General features: G+C 45.3%; 1 protein-coding gene across 1 annotated transcript in view; it reads left to right on the top strand.

Annotated features, from left to right (window-relative positions):
* Positions 1-21,221, top strand: part of ATP10B (ATPase phospholipid transporting 10B (putative)) — a 108,726-nt gene that overhangs the window by 51,068 nt on the left and 36,437 nt on the right. The window contains exons 10-12 of the mRNA XM_063088043.1: positions 14,062-14,253; positions 15,752-16,352; positions 18,701-18,810. Of these exons, the coding sequence (XP_062944113.1) occupies positions 14,062-14,253; positions 15,752-16,352; positions 18,701-18,810 (903 nt within the window). The remainder of the gene's footprint in view (positions 1-14,061; positions 14,254-15,751; positions 16,353-18,700; positions 18,811-21,221) is intronic.

The raw sequence follows: 21,221 nt of genomic DNA, 5'->3' as shown, positions 1-21,221 counted from the left end.
AGGATGGTGACAGGTTCTGTTTATGAACACCTAGGTGTGCTATTCTATAGTCAGGTTGCTTAAAAATCTGTGGTTAGTGGGAAAACAGCATCCGTGGGTAGTTTTTAGGGAGGGCACTAGGCTAAGAGTCAGGAAATGTAGGCTCTGATTTTAGCTCCGCTACTGGCTTGCTGGGTAAGCTTTAAGCAACATGTTAAACCTCATTCTATCTTCTTTGATCACCTGAAAATACTTTACTTTCAATTCTCATCAGGTTGTTCTCAAAATGAAATAACGTTCTGTTTGTGCTGACCTAGAAGATCCCTTCCAGCTATGAATTAGGCACATTTGGGTCCAACACTCCAGGTTTTCCTCTCAGTTCCACCATGTATTATTAGCTCCATGACTCTGATCAATTTACTGAGCTCAAAGCCTCAATTTCCCCATCATTAGAATGGGGATGATTGTTCTGGCTCATGAGTTTATTTTGAAGATTTAATTCTTAAAATCATGTGTTTTAGACAGACAGATAACTAATGGAAGTTTTAAATGATCTTTCTAATGAGAAGCTGTCTGCCTTGGACAAATATTCACATATCTGATGTCAGGGAGGGGAAACAAGGAGTTTGATAAAATGCAGTGGTTGATCTCTCTCCCATTATATCCCCATTTCTGGTATATTTGGTCTAGGGTAGGGCTTGAGCATTTGTATTTTTATTTCTGATGATTCTAGTGCGTGGCTAAGATTAAGAACCTCTCTAAGAAGATTACCACCCCTCCAGGAAATAGTCTTCAGTTGGCTCAAATGGGCACCTTCTACAGCTTGGGAGTAGACGCTGAAGGGGGTGATTTATGGTGCCTTAAAGGACTTTTATGCTAACACGCAAACTATCTCTGGCTGAGTCAGATCCTTGTAGTAGACCCTCGAGAGCTTCTGTGGCAGTCCAGGTCGACCACCTCTTCTGCCCACCCACCTGTCCTTGGTAGGCTCTCTGAGCTTGCCCCTCTCCCACCTGCCTTCTGTGCCCTCCTCCACCTGCTCACCTGGCATCTGGTCTGGTCTGATATCTCTTGGAACCACCAGTTCTTTACCTTCCCTTTATGATCTCAGCCAGAACTTGCCTCTGAAACCCCCAGGGTACCGAGTCTTGGCAGAGCATTCCACCAGATTCTAAAAAAGCCGGTTGCTGGTCTCCTTGGCTCTTTGCTTTAAACCAAAAATAAAACAAGAATCAACTATAGGAATAGCAGCAAAAGCTGGTGTGGTTTTTTGTTTTGGTTCGGTTTTTGGTTTTTTTCTTTCACTACAAGTAGCAAGGAAGCATCAGTGAGTTTCACCTAATTGACTGCTATAAAATCTTTGGCTTTAAGGTGGGGGAGCGGGTAACATACTTATGAAAATAGTGAGTTTGGAGCCAATGTTTAATAATACTGGCAGATGGAAAATGAAATGCCTTTTTTTCTCTGGTCTGTAAGCAGCCAAGATTTGAGCAGAGTCTTTGTTTAGAAGTGCCACTTGCAGAATGTTTTCCGGAACCATCAGACCAAAAAATATCTTCCTAATCATAAAATTCTCACTGGGGCCAGCTAGGCTCCTCCAAACTTCACCACCACTCCCCTCTGTGGGCGCACCCCACCCCTCCAGAAAGAACACAACGGAGAGGAGCGGAGGAGGTGTCATTGGCCTTCTGGCTCCTTTCCCTAACCTTGGCCTTCCTTTCTTTGGAAGAGATTTATGCAGCACTCCCAGTCTGCTCCAGATTGGCAGGACAGCCCACATACACACACTCCCACGGTAAACTTAGAAAAGAGTCCTGACTGAATTAGCCAAGCACACACCATCTTTCTGGAAGTGATGTGACCACACAGAACAGGAACAGGTAAAGCCTGTCTTAGCTGTGCTTCCCTCAGTCCTCAGGCTCCCAAATGGGTGCGAGGGCACACAGAGCTGCAGTGACACTGTTCACAAGAGGTGGGGTCTGGCAGGATCTGGAAAAGTCCCTTCATGCATAACCTCTGAGGTTTTTTTGGGGGGGAGGGGTTTATGTCCCATTTTTGGAAAAGCTTACCCTAACAATCCATGTGCTTCTATTACAGAGAACATTTACTAACATTGGGTTTTCCTGGCTTTTCATCCAGACTAAATAACATCAAGGTCACAACCTCAGCCATGGCAAAAGCATCACTGCCCTAAGCAATATTTCAGCCTCCAGCTCCCCAGCAACTGGGAAGCTCTGTTTCCACAGTAGTGATACGCCCACATGGTTAAGTAGTCAAAAGGAACCAAAGGGAGACAGTGGAAATAAGTGTCCCTCCCGCCCTTGCTCCCCACCACCTCAGAGACACCAATATTAGTAGCTTCTTGCATATCCTTCTCAAAGGTGCTTTACCTATGCAGAAGCACACAAGTGTGGCCTACACACGAGCCCATCTTCTACCACAGGTGGAAGCTACAAGACATACTGCTTTGGACTTCGCTTTTTTTTTTTTTTTTTTTACCTAGTGAATCTCAGAGAATATTTCCTGTGTATTGATAGACAGATGGATAGATACTCAATAGAGATCTGCCTCAGCTACTTTTAATGGCTGTTAAAATTTGTTGGATGGTTGAGCCAACATGTTTTTACATGTGTGAGTTTTTCTTACAGTATTAATTCTTAGAGCATAATTGCTAAATTGGGCAATATGTGCATTTTTTATTTTGATTGATTCTTCCCAAGAGGTTGTACAAGTTGAGACACTCACCAAAAACAAACAGAAGGATCTGTTTCCTCCCACCTATACCAATTCTCCCACCACTGCCAATATGATCAGTCTACAATTTTTAGAATAACCCTTCATTTCTTTGGTTCGTCAGCCAACAAACAACTCTATGGCACATATTGTGCTAAGCAAGGGATGTAAAGTCTAGTAGGGCATTACCCTTGATTTCAGGATCTTACAGCCCAATGAAGGGGCAAGAACACCACTGGCCACAGGACAGTGCTCTCTTACTGGAACAATGGGTGCAGAGGGGCCATGGGAGCCCAACAGAGGTACAGCTACATCATACTGGGGCATCAGGGAGGCTTCCTGGAAGTGTTAGCACCTGAGCCAATTTTTGAGACAAGATTAAAGGTGAACAAGAGAAATGAGAAGAGCATCTAGTGGGGAGGGGTAAGGAGTGCAGGTTGTTGCAAGAAGAGACAATCTGTGCAAGCAAGATGGAGAACTGGGGTTCTTAGGAGCAGCTAGGATGAAACATCAAGTCAGGGGAAAGTAAAGGAGGAAATGCAGACATAGAAGGAACCATGCCATGAAAGGTTTTCTTCCAGGCCTAGGCACCAGGGTTTCTGTTTATTTCCACAGCTGGCTCTATTGATTCCTATAGAACAAACTGCTGCACTCAGTCAGTGATAGTCACCAATGTGAACTGGGGTGAGTTATCATTAAAACTGAGGATAATAGTAGAATGGAGCTTGGCCGACTTCTTTCAGCCTTCAGTGTGGGAACGCATCCCAGACAGAAAGGAAATGGGAGCAATACGGTGGCCACGTAGCATAGACCGTTGCTACTCAAGCTGTGGTCCTCGGACCAGCAGCACGAGCACCACCTGGGAGCTTGTTGGAAATGCAGATGTTCATGTCCACTCCAGACCTACTGAATTTCTGCATTTTAAGAGTCTCATGCTCTACCGACTGAGCTAGCCGGGCAACTGGTCTGAATTTCTGCATTTTAGAAGGTCCCAGGTTGATTTGTGCGCATATTAAAGTCTGAGAAGTACTGGTATAGTGTTTAAGGGTTCGGGCTTCAGCATCAGACAGACTGGATTCAAGTCCCAGCAAATTATTTGTGACTTTGTGACCTGGGACAAGTTATCTATCTTCAATGAGCCTCATTTGCCTCGTAATTAAAATGTCAGAATGCTGCTGGCTATCTCAATGCTGTTATGATGATTAGATAATGTACATGAAAGCACTTAGCAAAGTGCCTGACTTTGCTATACATTCTCAAAAAATGTAGTCTAATGATAATAATAGGACCCTCAAGGGTATAGTTTAGCTCAGAGAGCACCTTCATCAAAGAGGGTTTGTATGAGTTTTAGGTATTCTGTAATAGAAAGAAATTCAACCAGTTGAGTAACTGGCTGCCACAAAGCTCTAATTTGAAAAACTGGTAGCTGAGACTACAGAGGGATCCTAAGATGGCGGTGGCTGCGGCTGTTGGCGTGGAGTAGCTGAGGTGGAAAAGGCAGCCACTGGTCCTTAGGCAGCCGAGAAACTTGTGGACCTTCCTCTTGCCGTCTCTTAAGGGAGGACCGCTGCTGGTGGCTGGTCGTGGGGGCTGACTGCCACTTTGCCCTTGGCAGGAGAGGCTGCCTCATTTACAGGCAACAGTTTTGAAGTGTGGAGCAGGAAAAGAACTGTTTCTTAGCTGCAAAAGCGAGTCTCTAAACAGGGAACACAGCGCCAGGGCTGCTGTTGATGCTACCAGGATCCCGGAGGCCGGGGCCGCGCTGAAGGCGGCCAGCTGCCCTATTCGGGATTCGAGGTTTCAGGCCGGCATAAAAGAAGATTCCTGGGAGTGCCTGAGCCACGCCGCGGGACCGAGTGAGCAGCCCGAGGCGGCAGCGGCCGAGAACGGGACGGCGACGACGCAGAGGCAGAGAGGGAGCCGCCCAACCCGGCACAGCCCTGTGAGTGACCCCTGGCCTGGCCCTGCTCGGGGGGCAGACGCACGCCCGGCTTCCGCCTGCCCCAACGGGCCACTCACCAGCCCCAGGGCTGCCTCCATTTTCTTAGGTGGTGGCGGCTCTGGCCCGGCTCAGCCAAGCCTGTCCTCCTCGCCTGGCTCGGCTCCTCACTGAGCCTTCCTACTTGCTTGCCCCAGCGCGGGGCTTCCCGGGGCCTGCGGCCGGCCTCCCCTCCCACTCCCTCCATGGTTCTCTGGCAGGGCTGGTGGTGTGGGGCATCCCTGGCCAGTGACGGGAGGGCAGGGAAGTATGGGCTGGGCCGACTGTCACTCCACCGCACCCTGGGCTCCGGCCGCGGGTAAACTTCCTGTTAGCGGGAGGCAGATACCATCTCTGCGGCCACCAGTTCGGAAAAACGCCTAACCGATTTCTAGTTAGGAATAGTGTGGTTGGAGAGTTCCCGAGTTCGCTTGAACCTGCCGGAGAGCTGACTGCGGGCGGGCACCGGACTCAGTCCACGCCGGGGGATTCAAAGGTGAACTGTGTGCTGTGGGCTTCTCCCCGGAGGAGCTCACACTCTGGTGTGGGAGATAAGACAAGTACACAAATAACCATGATACCAGGAGGAAGGTGATAAGTCCTGAGAAAGATCTATACAGTGCTACAAAGGCACCCAGAGCGACCGGTCATCTGCGCGTGGCAGAAACCTGGTAGACTTTCTGGGCGAGGCGGTGTCGAGCAGGGTCTTGAAGGCCCGGCTGATAGACGAGGGTTGGAGAAGACACGTCCCAGCCCAGCCCAGTGCGCACAGGGTGGGGAGACATCCGGCTAGGGAGGAGGAGACTCAACAGAAACGACACACCCTGTGGGGTCACCACTGCGTGATCCAACAGCCCGGGCGAGAGTGCACAGAACACGGAGAAGTCCTGCATGGGAATTGGAAGCTCAGCAGAGACCACACACCCTGCGGTACCACCCCATGATCCAGCAGCCCAGCAGAGTCCAAGCTGACCAAAGAGGTGGCTCCCCAGAGAGGCCCAAGACATGAGGCAACCACACACACAAGGCACTAGAGGCCAACGGAGCAGTCACAGAGGTAGCCATACCAAATTGGCAACCACAGCAACATCTTAGTTAGTCAATAGTCTCAAACCGGTGGACTGTGAAACGCCCTGCCACAATGAATAAACATCAAAAAAAAGATACCAGAAATACAAAAAAATCAAGAAAGTACACCTCCAAAAGTTAATAAATCTCAAACTCTAGATCCTATAGAACAAGAAGCCCTTGAAATGACGGACAAGGAATTTCGAGTAATAATTCTAAGGAAACTATATGAGATACAAGAAAACTCAGCTAGACATCATGATGAAATGAGGAAAAGTATACAGGACCTTAAAGAGGAAATGTACAAGGAAATCAATGTCCTGAAAAAACATGTAGCAGAACTTGCTGAACTGAAGAAGTTATTCAGCGAAATAAAAAACACAACGGAGAGTTTAACCAGCAGGCTTGTCGAAGTTGAAGAGAGAACCTCTGAACTTGAAGATGGGCTGTTTGAAATAACACAAGCAGACAAAAAAAAAGAAAACAGAATCAAAGACATTGAAGAAAATCTGAGAGAGATATCAGACAACCTTAAGCACTCAAATATCTGAGTCATGGGTATCCCAGAAGGGGAGGAAAATGGAGATTGCATTGAAAACATATTCAACAAAATAGTGGCAGAAAACTTCCCAGGTATAGGAAAAATCACAGATCTTCAGATCCAGGAAGCTCAATGATCTCCAAATGTATTCAACCCAAAAAGGTCTTCTCCAAGACATGTTATAGTCAAATTGGCAAAACTCAGAGACAAAGAGAGAATCTTAAAAGCTGCAAGAGAGAAGCGTCAAATCACCTATAAAGGAGCCCCAATCAGGCTAACATCAGACTTTTCATCACAAACCCTAAAAGCTAGAAAGGAATGGGATGATATTTTCAAAATACTAAAAGACAAAGATTGCCAGCCAAGAATACTCTACCCTGCAAGGCTATCCTTCCGAAATGAAGGGCAAATAGTATATTTCTCAGACAAACAAAAACTGCAGGAGTTCACTACCACACGACCACCCTTACAAGAAATCCTCAAGGGAGTACTGGGTTTGGTTCCTGAAAAATAACTACCATTGCCATAAAAACCCAAGAAAAACCAAAACCCAGTAGTATAATAAAAAAGGCATTCATGAAGAGAAAACAAAAAAACAAAAACGCTATCTAAAACCTAAGGAACCAACAAACACAGAAACCAAACAGTAAATCAGAAGGCAAGGAACAAAAGACACCTAAGACAACCAAACAACCAATAAAATGCTAGGAATAAATCAACACCTTTCAATAACAACTCTTAATGTAAAAGGCTTAAATTCCCCAATCAAAAGACACAGACTGGCTGACTGGATTAAAAAGGAGGACCCAACTATATGCTGCCTACAAGAGACCCACCTCTCCCATAAAGACTCACATAGACTAAGAGTGAAAGGATGGAAAAAGATGGATTCACAGCAGAATTTTACCAAACATTCAAACAGGAATTGACACCGATTCTTTACAAACTATTACAAAAGATTGAAACAGACGAAAATCTCCCAAACTCATTCTATGAAGCAAACATCATCCTGATACCAAAACCAGGTAAAGATATAACCAAATAGAAAACTACAGGCCGAATCCTTGATGAACATAGATGCAAAAATCCTCACTAAAATACTAGCAAACAGAATACGGCAACACATACATAAAATTATTCACCACGATCAAGTGGGATTCATCCCAGGGATGCAAGGTTGGTTCAACATATGCAAATCAATAAATGTGATACACCATATTAATAAACTCAAACACAAGGACCATATGATCATCTCTATAGATGCTGAAAAAGCATTTGATAAAATTCAGCACTCATTCATGACAAAGACCCTCTATAAGTTAGGTATAGACGGAAAGTATCTCAACATAATTAAAGCCATATATGACAAACTCACTGCCAATATCATCCTGAATGGGGAAAAGCTGAAAGCTTTTCCTTTAAGAACAGGAACTAGACAAGGATGCCCACTCTCACCACTCCTATTCAACATAGTGTTGGAAGTACTAGCCAGAGCAATCAGAGAAGAGAAGGAAATAAAGGGCATCCAGATTGGAAAAGATGAAGTCAAACTGTCCCTGTTTGCAGATGACATGATCCTATATATCGAACAGCCTAAAACCTCTACAAAAAAACTGTTGGAATCAATAAATGATTTCAGCACAGTAGCAGGATACAAAATCAACACACAAAAATCAGTAGCATTTCTTTTCTCCAATAGTGAACATGCAGAACGAGAAATCAAGAAAGCCTGCCCATTTACAATAGCCACCAAAAAAATAAAATACTTAGGAATTGAGTTAACCAAGGAGGTCAAAAATCTCTATAATGAGAACTACAAACCACTGCTGAGAGAAATTAGAGAGGATACAAGAAAATTGAAAGATATCCCATGCTCTTGGATTGGAAGAATCAACATAGTGAAAATGTCCATACTACCCAAAGTGATATACAAATTCAATGCAATCCCCATCAAAATTCCAAAGACATTTTTCTCAGTAATGGAAAGAACTATCCAGACATTTATATGGAATAATAAAGGACCACGCGTAGCCAAAGCAACGCTGAGCAAAAAAAATAAAGCTGGAGGCATAACACTACCTGACTTTAAGCTATACTACAAAGCTATAATAACCAAAACAGTATGTTGCTGGCATAAAAACAGACACACTGATCAATGGAATAGAATAGAGAATCCAGAAATCAACCCACACACTTACTGCCATCTGATCTTTGACAAAGGCACCAAGCCTATTCACTGGGGAAGGGACTGCCTCTTCAGCAAATGGTGCTGGAATAACTGGATATCCATATGCAGGAGAATGAAACTAGACCCATACCTTCTCACTGTATACTAAAGTCAACTCAAAATGGATTAAGGATTTAAATATACACCCTGAAACAATAAAACTTCTTAAAGAAAACATAGGAGAAACACTTCAGGAAATAGGACTGGACACAGACTTCACGAATACGACCCCAAAAGCACGGGCAACCAAAGGAAAAATAAACAAATGGGATTATATCAAACTAAAAAGCTTCTGCACAGCAAAAGGAACAACAGAGTTAAAAGACAACCAACAGAGTGGGAGAAAATATTTGCAAAATATACATCTGACAAAGGATTAATATCCAGAATATACAAGGAGCTCAAACCACTTTACAATAAAAAACAAGCAACCCAATTAAAAAATGGGCAAAAGAGCTAAGTAGGCATTTCTCTAAGGAAGATATACAAATGGCCAACAGATATATGAAAAAATGCTCCACATCACTCAGCATCCGGGAAATGCAAATCAAAACCACACTGTGATACCATCTCACCCCAGTTAGGATGGCTAAAATCCAAAAGACGCGATAAATGCTGGCAAGGTTGCAGAGAAAAAGGAACTCTCATACATTGTTGGTGGGACTGCAAAATGGTGCAGCCTCTATGGAAAATGGTATGGAGGTTCCTCAAACAATTGCAGATAGATCTGCCATATGACCCAGCTATCCCACTGCTAGGAATATACCCAGAGGAATGGAAATCATCAAGTCGAAGGTATACCTTTTCCCCAATGTTCATTGCAGCACTCTTTACAATAGCCAAGAGTTGGAACCAGCCCAAATGTCCATCATCGGATGAGTGGATATGGAAAATGTGGTACATCTACACAATGGAATATTACTCAGCTATAAAAACGAATGAAATACTGCCATTTGCAACAACATGGATGGACCTTGAGAGAATTATATTAAGTGAAACAAGTCAGGCACAGAAAGAGAAATACCACATGTTCTCACTTACTGGTGGGAGCTAAAAATTAATATATAAATTCACACACACACACAAAAAAAAAAACCGGGGGTGGGGGAGAAGATATAACAACCACAATTACTTGAAGTTGATACGACAAGCAAACAGAAAGGACATTGTTGGGGGTGAGGGAGGAGAGGGAGGAGGGAGGGAGATTTTGGTAAGGGGCAACAATAATCAACCACAATGTATATCGACAAAATAAAAATTTTAAAAAAACAAAAAAAAATGAAAAACTGGTAGCTGCACAAATTTTTATTTCTTTTCCCTCAGAGAAACAGACTGGCCTCAGGGCCAGCAGTGCTCAGGGATGCTTTCTTCTTTCTAAGTTCTCTAAGTGCCAACTTCCTGCCTCAATGTTCATGGAGCACACAGGAGACCAGTGGGCTGGAGCAAAAGGAACCATGAAGAGCCTTGCCCTGCAGAGACAGGTCTGTGGTGACTGCAGAAACATTACAAAACTGAAACCTGCCCAGGCACCTGCAGGCTAGGCCTGCTGCAATGCCAGACAGAGGTGGGCCCTTTGTGGAGGAGACTTATTTTTTAACGCACTGTTATGTGATTGGATAGAAATATATTAAAGTATTTAAGTTTTAAGTTTTCACAAAGAGATGCCAAAAGTTAATCAGTCGTAAGGTAACGTGGTATCATAGGAAGGAGTCAGTCAACAAATGCTTTGAGTGTCTGCAATCTGGGACGCACAGGGGACACGAGAGAAACAGTCTCTGTCCTCATAGACTAGAGGGTAAATGGACACAGAGTAAATAACTATTAAATCATTTTAACCATACATAATGCCATGTAAGGGCTAGCAGCAACCAAAAGAAAAGGAATGTACAGTTGTCCCTCAATATCCTCGAGGACCTCAGGTCCCCCATGGATACCAACATCTGTGGATGTTCAAGTCCCTGATATAAAATGGCATAGTACTCGTATATAGCCAACACACATCCTCTGATATACTTTAAATCATCTCTAGAATACTTATAATGTGTAATACACTGTAAATGCTATGTAAATAGTTGTTATAGTATATTTTTATTATTTTTTATTGTTTTTTATTTGATTTTTTTTTTTAATATTTTCAATTTGCAGTTGATTGAATCCATAGATGCTGAACCTGTGGATATGGAGGACATACTGAAATTTTTTTATTCTTCAGTTTATTATAAAATAGGCTTAGTGTTAGATGATTTTGCCCAACTGTAGTCTAACATAAGTGTTCTGACCACGTTTAAGACAGGCTAGGCTAAGCTATGGTGTTTGGTAGACTAGATGCATTAAATGCATTTTCAACTTAAGATCTATATTTTTAACTTATGATGGGTACATTGCAACATAACTTCAAGGAGCATTGCATGATATTTCAGGCATACTGTAATTTTAAAAAAAGGAAGATCCACATAATTCCCTTTATAATCTCATGGACTGTGTGCTGAGCCTTAAGGATTAGATATACAGCCCATCCGTTGTGTTTGGGATGCCAGACACTAAAGACGCTGGCTGTCAGCAAGTCTCAAAGTTCATTTCCTTCTCATGGAGGATTTTGCCTAGTATGCAGTTAAGAGCATAAATTCTAAAGTCAGACTATCTGGAGTCAGCTGAAGGAATCCCTCCCACTTACTGTGTGATGTTGGGCAAGATACTTAATTTCTCTGGGCCTCAGTTTCTTCATCTGAAATACAGAGGTAATTGGAGAATAATGGCACTCTACAGATGATGTTGCTGCCAGTATGCAATGAGATCATTGACGTACCCAGAACATAAGAAACACTATGTGAACATGAGCACTCATGATTATGAGAAACAGGGTTCAGAGTTCCTTGAATGGTGTTAGTGAATGGATGACAAGTACTGGATGGAACCTGGAATCTGGTTAAAGCAGTTTGCAGAGGCATATTAATAAGTAAATACAACTACTTTACCATGACCACAGGAAGGAAAAACCCTAGACTAGCAGTCCAGGGGTCTGAGCTCTGATTCTGGCTTTTTACTGATTTAGGGGTGACATTAGTCAAATCAGCCCATCCCTCTGGGTTTCAGTTATGCTGGGATTAGTTTCACCTCAGTTTGGGACTGTGAAAATCTGATGAGATTGCATAAGTGACATCACTTGGGAAGGTAGGAAGAGTTTCATGAAAGTGAGCTCCTATTATGAAGACTGCACTCAGAGGCAGAGAGGATGGATCATGCATTTTTCCTTCCCAAGATTTCTGAAAATAATGTCACCACATGGCATAGATGACTCACTATTGCTTACAGGGCAATGGAAGTAAATGCAGATTTGATGCAGTTTTACAAGCACTCTTCCTTTTGACAAGTAGACTTTCTCTGGAAGTTGTCTTCTTAAGATGATATGAATAAGTTGTGGTGTGAGTGTTGACTCTTGCAGAGCATCCTAAATGAACAGTGGAAATCTTGAAGTGTGTGGGCTCCACACTTGAGAAGTGTACCTGGATTTCTTCCCCTGAGGCTCTCACCTGTGTCGAGCCCTAGGGAGGACCGAATGGGACTTATGGAATCATTGCCCTCTATCTTCAACCTGCACAAATCAATCAAGATTCTCTCAGTCTATCTTTTTTCAGCCATTGACTCTCTTCTAAACTTTATCCATGAACTCTGAACACTGATAGAAATGGTCTTATGTGGAACCTTCTTTGCAAATGGCTTTTGTCTTATCTAATTATTGAGAGTCAGTGTTTCTTGAGCTTTGGCTTCAAACAAAGCTGTGGTATCTAGAAGATACAACCTCAAGAAAAACTCAATATCTCTATCTTTGAGACTCTTACCTTATCTCTAGAGAGATTAAACACAGATACAAGAAAGGTGAATTTTAAAGGTAGGTCAGGTCAAGAGGGTGGTGCAGAGGTAGACAGCACAGGACGCTGCTGCTACTGCTGCCCCCACCACCTCCACTGTGGTTCTGCATGTTTTCACCCAGAAGGAGCTTGCCTGGCATCAGACTCTGGGAGGTTGGGGGAGGAGGGTTATGGTGGAGCCAGGACAAGAGAAAATACATACATTCATACATACATGCATACATACATACGACATAGGTCAGTATGTAATGAATTCCAGAGAGGTGGTTCAAGTGGCAGCTTCTACAAAGATGTGAAAAATTCGAAGCCCTTGAGTCAGCTCCAGCCCATAAGAAAGAGAGAGAGGGAGAGAGGGAGGAAGGGAGGGAGGGAGGGAGGAAGGAAGGGAGGGAGGGAGGGAGGGACAGAGGGAGGGAGGGAGGGAGGAAGGAAGGGAGGGAGGGAGGGAGGGAGGGAGGAAGGAAGGAAGGAAGGAAGGAAGGAAGGAAGGAAGGAAGGAAGGAAGGAAGGAAGGGAGGGAGGGAGGGAGGGAGGGAGGGAGGGAGGGAGGGAGGGAGGGAGGGAGGGAGGGAGGGAGGGAGGAAGGGAGGAAGGGAGGAAGGGAGGAAGGGAGGGAGGGAGGGAGGGAGGGAGGGAGGGAGGGAGGGAGGGAGGGAGGGAGGGAGGAAGGAAGGAAGGAAGGGAGGGAGGGAGGGAGGAAGGAAGGAAGGAAGGAAGGAAGGAAGGAAGGAAGGAAGGAAGAGAGGGAGGGAGGGAGGGAGGGAGGGAGGAAGGGGTCATGCGTCATCTCTGCTTTGTCTTGAAAATCAGGAGATCTGGCAAACTGACGTAGCATTGGAGCATTCACTAGTCAGGGCAGTCGCCACCCTTTAGACAGTGTAGGACTTGCCAGACCTCACAGCTCCCACCATCCCATAAAATCCTCGGCTGTACTGTGGCCCACTTCCCTCGTTCATCTCATATCATTACTCCCATGGACACTCTGAATTCAAGAACCTGCCACTGTGGCTCAGAAGCAAGAGGATTCATTGAGACTGGATGAGATCTCCTGGACAGTTGGAACTTCTTATGGGATTGAAGTCTAGATAGGATCTTGGTAGATAGGAGAGGATTTTTCAAACCAAGTGTGATCAGAGGCACAGAAGTAGAGTACACTTCCAGAAGTGGTGAGAGTAAAGAATAGAAATGCAAACTGTGGAAGAATCTAGATGCCAGATGAATTGATCAGTTTAATGGTGAAGATCTCCTGAAGGTTTTTTGAAGTCATGAGTACCGTGAGGAAAATGGAGTTTTACGAATGCTGCCCTGGTGATACATAGAAAAGAAAAGAGGTGAGAGGCAGCAGCATCAATTTAGCAGCTGGCGCAGTGATCCAGGATGAGAACTAGAGGGTTTAAGCAAGGCTGGAAGCAGCAGGAATGGAATCAAGTGGTGGGGAGACACTGGGAGGAAAGAACTGCCAAGCCTGGTAGCTGATGCACACACACACAGGGAGGAATCAAATAATAGGCAATGACCAGGCCTGTGGGAGAGAGAGATGTGCTGTTTGCAAGATCACAGCGAAGACTGTATCATTCTTTCCCCAGGCATGCAAAGAAGCAGCTGGAGGTGTCCTTCCTTCTCAGCCCCTTCAGGAAAGACTCTCACTCAGGTTTTTCTCTTACAGGAAAAAGATGTGACTCCAGATAGAAACCTACTGCCCAAGGTGCGAGACGCTGCCCTGTGGCTGGAGACCTTGTCAGACACCAGACCTGCCAAGCCTTCCCTCTCCACCACCTCCTCCATTGCTGACTTCTTCCTGGCCTTGACCATCTGCAACTCTGTCATGGTGTCCACAACCACAGAGCCCAGGCAGAGGGTAAGGACTGGTGATGGTTGGGAGTGGGGTGGAGAAGAGGTAGGTAAGTACAAGGCAGGGTAGGGGCAAGGACAGAAGCCCTGATCAGGGAGACAGGACACTTGGGTCCTGGCCACGGTGTCACTGTTTATCACCGTGAGACCTTGAACAGGTGTCTTATCCTCTCTGGGTCTGTTTCCTCATTTAAAATAAAATGGAAAAAATTACACATGAGCTCTCTGTGTAGCTTTCAAACTTTATCTACCTGTCTGCAGGGTAAATATTAAGAGTTAATGTTTACTGAGCACTTGGCTATGTGCCAGGGTTTATGTCAAACATTTTACCTGCATTATCATTTAATCCTCACAACCCAACAACTCTAAGTGGTATGTCCTTGGATTTAACAAGTGAAGAAATGGTGGCCTCAGGTAACTTAAGTAACTCGGTGAAGGATGGATGATTAATGCATGACAGAGTCATCTGTATGACTCCAGAATGGCTCCTAGTAATATTACGTCATATTGGTCTCTGCTGTTATGCAGCAGTTAAAAATAATTAATTCTGCATGTGATTTCATCCCCTGGAAATAATGCAGCAGGATGGTTATTTATGTAAAGTTATACTTTGAAATCTACTGAAGGTAGATTTGTCTTCAATTATCCACAATTCTCAGCCAAGCTCCCTTGTGAATCACTGATGAGAACAGTTAGGTGGTACAACTTGTGGCTACGAAACCCAGAAAAGAGTGTTCACCGAGGCACTAAGCCATAACCTCCCCTTATTATGCCCGGATTCCGAACCACCCTGAAAAGTCACCTCAGCCACTGAAAAGCCACTACATTACCAGAAAGCTCCAGGAAGCTCTTGAAGGCAGAAAGCATTATCTGAAAAACTCACCCTATTTTTGAGAGGGGAAGAAGTGCCATTTGTGGAAGAGTAGTGTCCAACTCCCAATTTTCACATTAATGAGGGGGCATTAGCTGGAAGAGAGCTTAAGAGCCCAGTCTCTGGAGTCAGGCAGACCCAGGTTTGAGTCCCAGCTCCACAACCTACACACTGGGTGACCATGGCCAACTTATGTAACCTCTGTGTGTCTCAGCTTTCTCACCCTTAAGTCGGGATAATGATAGTATCCCACAGAGTTGGCAGGAGAATGAAATGAGATACTGCACACAAAGATAAAGCAGATAGGATTATGGCAAGGGTTTGGGGGAATATGAGCTACCACGAGTATCTGATGTTTATCTCCCTTTCTTTCTTTTTTCACTATCGGAGTAGGATGATCAAAAGATAGAGGACAATGATCACAGTCAGACCCTAGAACGTCAGGGCTGGAAGGAAACATCTGACCTAACTCCCTCATTTTGCGCATGGGTAAACTGAGGCCCGTAGAGGAGAGGAGACTTTCCCAAGATCCCAGAAAGCCACATAATCCACTGATACTTCGTATTCTGAATAAGATAGCTTGATATTATTTCCAACATTGAATAATGTTCTGCTTTCCTCCTTTAACATCAAGGTCACCATCCCACCCTCAAACAAGGCTCTGGGGATGTCCTTAGAGAAGATTCAGCAGCTCTTCCAGAGGCTGAAGCTATCAAGCCTCAGCCAGTCATTCTCATCCACTGTGCCCTCTGACACAGACCTAGGGGAGAGTTTGGGGGCAAACATGCCCACCACAGACTCGGATGAGAGGGACGATGCATCTGTGTGCAGTGGCAGCTCCTCCACCGATGGCGGCTACAGGAGCAGCACGTGGGACCAGGGCAACATCCTGGGGTCTGGGTCGGGCACTTCCATGGAGGACGTGCTGGAGGCCCCAGTGGCAGGCCTGGCCAGCCCCGAGCTCTGTTATGAGGCCGAGAGCCCTGACGAGGCAGCCCTGGTACATGCTGCCCATGCCTACAGCTTCACCCTGGTGTCCCGGACGCCCGAGCAGGTGACTGTGCGCCTGCCCCAGGGCACCTGCCTCACCTTCAACGTCCTGTGCACTCTGGGCTTTGACTCTGTCAGGAAGAGAATGTCCGTGGTTGTGAGGCACCCACTGACTGATGAGATCATTGTCTACACCAAGGGAGCCGACTCAATTATCATGGACCTGCTGGAAGACACAGCCTGTGGTGAGTCCTGCCTCACCAGGGCTCCAGAAACAGAGAGTTTCATAGTTCCAGAGGCAGTGTGGAGTGGGAATGAGGAGCTCAGGTGACAGTGTCACCTAGACCAGCAGGTCCCACCTGGAAACCAGGTCCCCAAGATGCTCTCCTCAAAGCAGGATCCTTAAGTCACACTGCATTTTACATCTCGTTGTCCTGGAGACTAGAGAGCTCATTAACATATTAAAGACTACATTTTTATAGCAGAGAAACCTCTTTAACTTTATTCCAGTTTCCAGTTTTCTAAATTCATCTAAATATGGATTATCTACACACATCTTTTTGCACCAGAACATCCATTAACATACCCTAGAACACCTCATGGTCCTAACTCTTCACTTTGGAGAGAAAACAACTCAACCCAGAAAGAGAAGTGACTTAGGAGAGGTGATGCAGCTAACTAGTGGTAAATACCAGGCCCACGTATCCTGCATCCCAGTTCAGAGCTCTTTCCGTGCTGTCAGAATTCTGCACTGGGCTCAGCTCACTCTGGGAAGCCTCAAGTGTTCCTCTTCATCATCCTTTTCCCCAGCCTTCCCCAAGATGGATTTTCATAGATTTGCTCTGAGCCAGAAAAATGTTCCAAAGTCCCTACATATCCGTGTCCAATTTTGGAGCAGTATGAATTAGTATGCAGCCACTTCCTGATTGCTAACAAGGAGAAGACAGTTATGGGGCTGCGATTTTCCCAGGATAGTAGATTCTGGCCAAGCTTTAGAATTGCCCAGGCAGCCCGGTGCCTCCTGCATTATCAGCTGTGGATCAGAGCCAAGAGGTTCATGGAGATTGATTAGTGTTTAGAATAGGAAGGGAGCTAATTACTTCTCTTCATCCCCAGATTCTGGCAGGCAAGTGAATTCAGTGCTTCTGAGTCAAGGGAGCCATGGCATTCTATCCCTGGGCAACACATATCCAAGCTGCCCCAGAGATGTTTTTTTATTTGTTCCTCACCTGATTGCAAAATGGCTTAGAGATGCTTCCTGTGAAAGACAAATATACAGTGTTACCATAAAAATTGAGAAGCAAAAATCTGAAAGACAGGGGGAAAATAACTCCAGGTTTAATATATTTGTGGTGTTTGAACATTCAATTTGACTCCGAGGTTCCCAGCAGCCTGAGCAGAAAGGTAAACTCAAAGGCTCACAAGTGGAAGACAAAAGGGTTTCATCTCAGGAGATGGTGTCCTTGAAAATAAAATATTGTAAATCGTGCTCAATAAGAGAATGCATACATGACGACTGCTTAAGGCACCAGGAAAATAGTAGCACCTGAAAAAATGAGAACATAATCTTTGAAAGGATTTTTATGTTGTATAAAAACAGCATTAGAGTAGCATCATGGAAAAAAATCAGACCTTTGTTGGACATCCTTACTTATACTTATTTCACTGTTAAGAATTCCATTTTTAATCTTGGATTATATGGGTGACATGCACAGTTTCTGTTCACTACTGAAACCTCTAAAAATCTCAGTGCAGCCTTGGTAATGGATTGTGAAGTCTTTTTCAAGTTAAGGTTTACAAAGTGCTGTGATTGACAAGTGCTATCTGTGACAGCTTAGATAAAGGAAGTGGGGATGGCATCAATCCTACCCCACGTCAGCAAACCCAGGCTTAAAAATTCTAATTATCTGATGGATAAGAGTACTGGAATTTCAGGAGAAAAGGACAAATTACTTCTGACAGAAACTTACTATGTAGAACTTCACAAAATGCACTTTAAGCAACACATTGAAGTATTTTTCACACTGGATTTATAGGAAATGCAAAAAACGTTTTTCTTAGATCATTTCTTATATGGAAAGAAAGCCTAACTCAGCAAACCCAATGTGGTGAAGAACTTAGCTAATGAGACCCAGGTTTGTAGCTGTCTTAGGACCTGTCTTGATGACAGAGAGGACGACGAATACCCTAAGACTTAGAGAACAGTTTCCAAAGTCAGTAGGCCATCCAGGCCTAAGCTGGCTCTGTGAAAAACACCTTAGATAACTATAAAGATTCTGGTCTCCTGATTTAGCAGGGCTTTCGGGTGTTTGGGAACAATATCTTAGACCACCTACCTTCTTCAAATAGCACTTTTCTCAGACAGGCTTTTGATGAGAAAATGTAGACAGCAGACAATTTAAGGACTCCTGGAGTTATCACCTTCCAGAGCAACCTGACAGCCAGGAGAGCTCTTCTGTGTTTCCAAGGTGGGCTGGAAGGGGATTCCTCCTCTAAAGCATTTGTAGTCCACTGGAAATATCCCAGGGTGTTGGGGACAGGGATCCCTAATAATTTGTACATGACCTCATGGGAGATAATGATTATTTGACAGTGGCTGACATTGCTATGGAAAAGAAGCTGAAGAAAATCCGAGCCCGAACCCAGAAACATCTAGACTTGTATGCAAGAGATGGTCTGCGTACACTGTGCATCGCCAAGAAGGTAAGAACGCATTCCTCCAAGCACGCCTTGAATATCGTCAAGTAGCTGGACGGCCTTAAGTCTGCTTCTGTCTTTTCTTTTTCTTAATAAAAGACCCTTAGTGTTGATTGTTTTAATACTTTCAAGATTAGCTATTATGACTCACCACAAAACCCCATGATTTTGACAATTTTGCTGAAGCAGAAATCTAAATAGCAAGGTCACATATCAGTGTGGCTTTGTCATTCCTACTTTTCATTGTATGTGTAATGGGTAACCCATAACTTATAAAATAATTTTTTATTTAATTTTTATTGAATCAAAATTGATTATACATATTTGGGGGGTTCAACATTGAGATATGTTGATCAAATCAATATTCCTATCATATATATTGTTACAAATCATAATTATTCTTTATGCCCCTTGTCCAATCCCTCCTCATTCCTTTTTCTCTCCCCCCTCCCCTCTCTAATTACCCTAGATTTCTTCTCTCCTTCTGAAAGAATAATGGTTACTCTGTTGATTTGCTGCCCAAATGATCTGTCCAATGCTGAGAGGCATGATCAGGTCCCCCAATACAATCATAGAGCAGATGCCTCTTCTGTCACTCTGAAATGGGCTCTGTGGGGAGAGACATCCTCCTTTCTTTATCTCTGCTGGTAACTCTTCTTGTGTCAATGCACTCCTCCAGTGGCTGGTGGGCCATCTGCATGGTGGTTGTAGCGTTGAGCCGCCTTCGCAGCAGCCATGGATATCGTGGTAGCTGTGGTGGGCCACCCACATGAAGGAGATGATTTTGGCATGCTACTTGGTGCTGGCACTGTGCCTGGTTGTGGAGAGTATCCAATCCCCGCCTTCACACCCTGAGTCCCGGGTGGGCCCCAAGGCACTGGCACAGTGAGCCTGGTTGCAGGAGGGGGGGTCTGGTCCCTTTCTTCATGCCCCAGGACCCTGGGCAGGTCCCGAGGCACTGGTGAGGTGTGCCTGGTTGCGGGAGAGAGGTCCAGTCTCCTCCATGCCCCGGGGCCCTGGGCCAGCCCCGAAGTGCTGGCAAGGTGTGCCTGGTTATGGGAGGGGGGGTCTGGTCCCCTTCTCCATACCCCAGGTCCCTGGGCAGGCCCCAAGGCTCTGGCAAGATGTGCCTGGTTGAGGGAAGGGGGTCTGGTCCCCTTCTCCATGTCTTGGGCCACTGGGTGGGGTCCTGAGGCACTGTCATGGTGTGCCTGGGTCTGGGAAGGGGGTCTGGTTCCCAGCTGCTAGCTCCAGTTCCCCGGGTGAGACCTGAAGCATTGGTGGTGTGCCTGGATGTCGGAGTGGGGTCTGGTCTCGGCTCTAATCCTCGGGTTCCTGGGCAGGGCCCCAAGATGCTGGTGGTGTGAGTGGTTGTGGGCAGGAGTCCCACCCCTGGCCTCATGCCTCATGTCCAATGGTGGGCCCCAAGGCATTGCTGGTGTGCCTGGGCCAGAACCAACTTTTCGTCCTATGCTTACTTCTAACATGGAGGTACTTCCTGTGGGAACCAGTACTTGAACTGTGTGGTTGAGTAAATTGCTGCTTTGCTACTGTTTCCCTAGGGAAGGCTTTTTGTGCAGCTCAGGGTTTAATGGTTGACGTTATAGGTACTTCTGGCTCTCCAGGTACTCAGTGCACCTGGGTTGTGTAGAAACTCCAATCTGGGCCTGAGTCTTTTCATCAAATTGCACCCCGTGCAATTCTGCATTCCCGACCAGTCTCCTCTGAGTGGTCCTGCGCTGACTGAGGCTGGATCTGCTGTCCGTGCTGTGTCCCGGTGTTCTCCCAGTGGGCCTGTCTCCCCCACCGCCCGTGCTCCAAACATTTCCCATGGGACGGGCCCTGCACCGGTTCCTTGGGATGACTCACCGGCTTCTGAATGGCTCCCCTTTCTCAGCTGTTCTGGCTCCTCGCTCCTGCGTGAGTCCACAGGAACCCTATCAGCGGTCATGCTGTCCTGGGAGCCACCAAAGTCCTCGTCTCCCCTTCTGCCTCCAAGTGACTCCATCTAAAGGGCACAGCTGCGGCTTCTACCGGCTCCTGCTCCATGCACTCCAGCATTAAAGCGGCCACATCCCAAAACGCTGAAAGCAGTTTTTTCTTTTGCTCATTGTGGTTTCTCCTGCCTTCATGAGTGCCATAGGTCTCTCCTCTTCCCCTGAGCTCCAGCAGCCCCAGCTTGGCTGATGTTACATTTTTATAGTTGTAAATTCGTTGATTTGTAGGAGAGAGTGACACTGGGGACCGTCTATTCTGCCACCTTGACTGGAAACCTAAAATAATTTTTTAATGTTACAATTTTGCTTTCAAAGTATCCTTTTAAAATTTGCATTATTTGCCTAGGTTTAAATTTGGGGGGCTTTTATGTGATCAGATAAAAATCTAGACTTCTTGTTTTTCTTGAAAGTTTAGAGAAT

This window comes from Cynocephalus volans, chromosome 2 (assembly GCF_027409185.1).
Source record: "Cynocephalus volans isolate mCynVol1 chromosome 2, mCynVol1.pri, whole genome shotgun sequence".
Classification (NCBI taxonomy): Eukaryota; Metazoa; Chordata; class Mammalia; order Dermoptera; family Cynocephalidae; genus Cynocephalus; species Cynocephalus volans.
The sequence above is the reverse complement of the archived record's forward strand: the minus strand, read 5'-3'. Positions and strand labels throughout refer to the sequence as shown.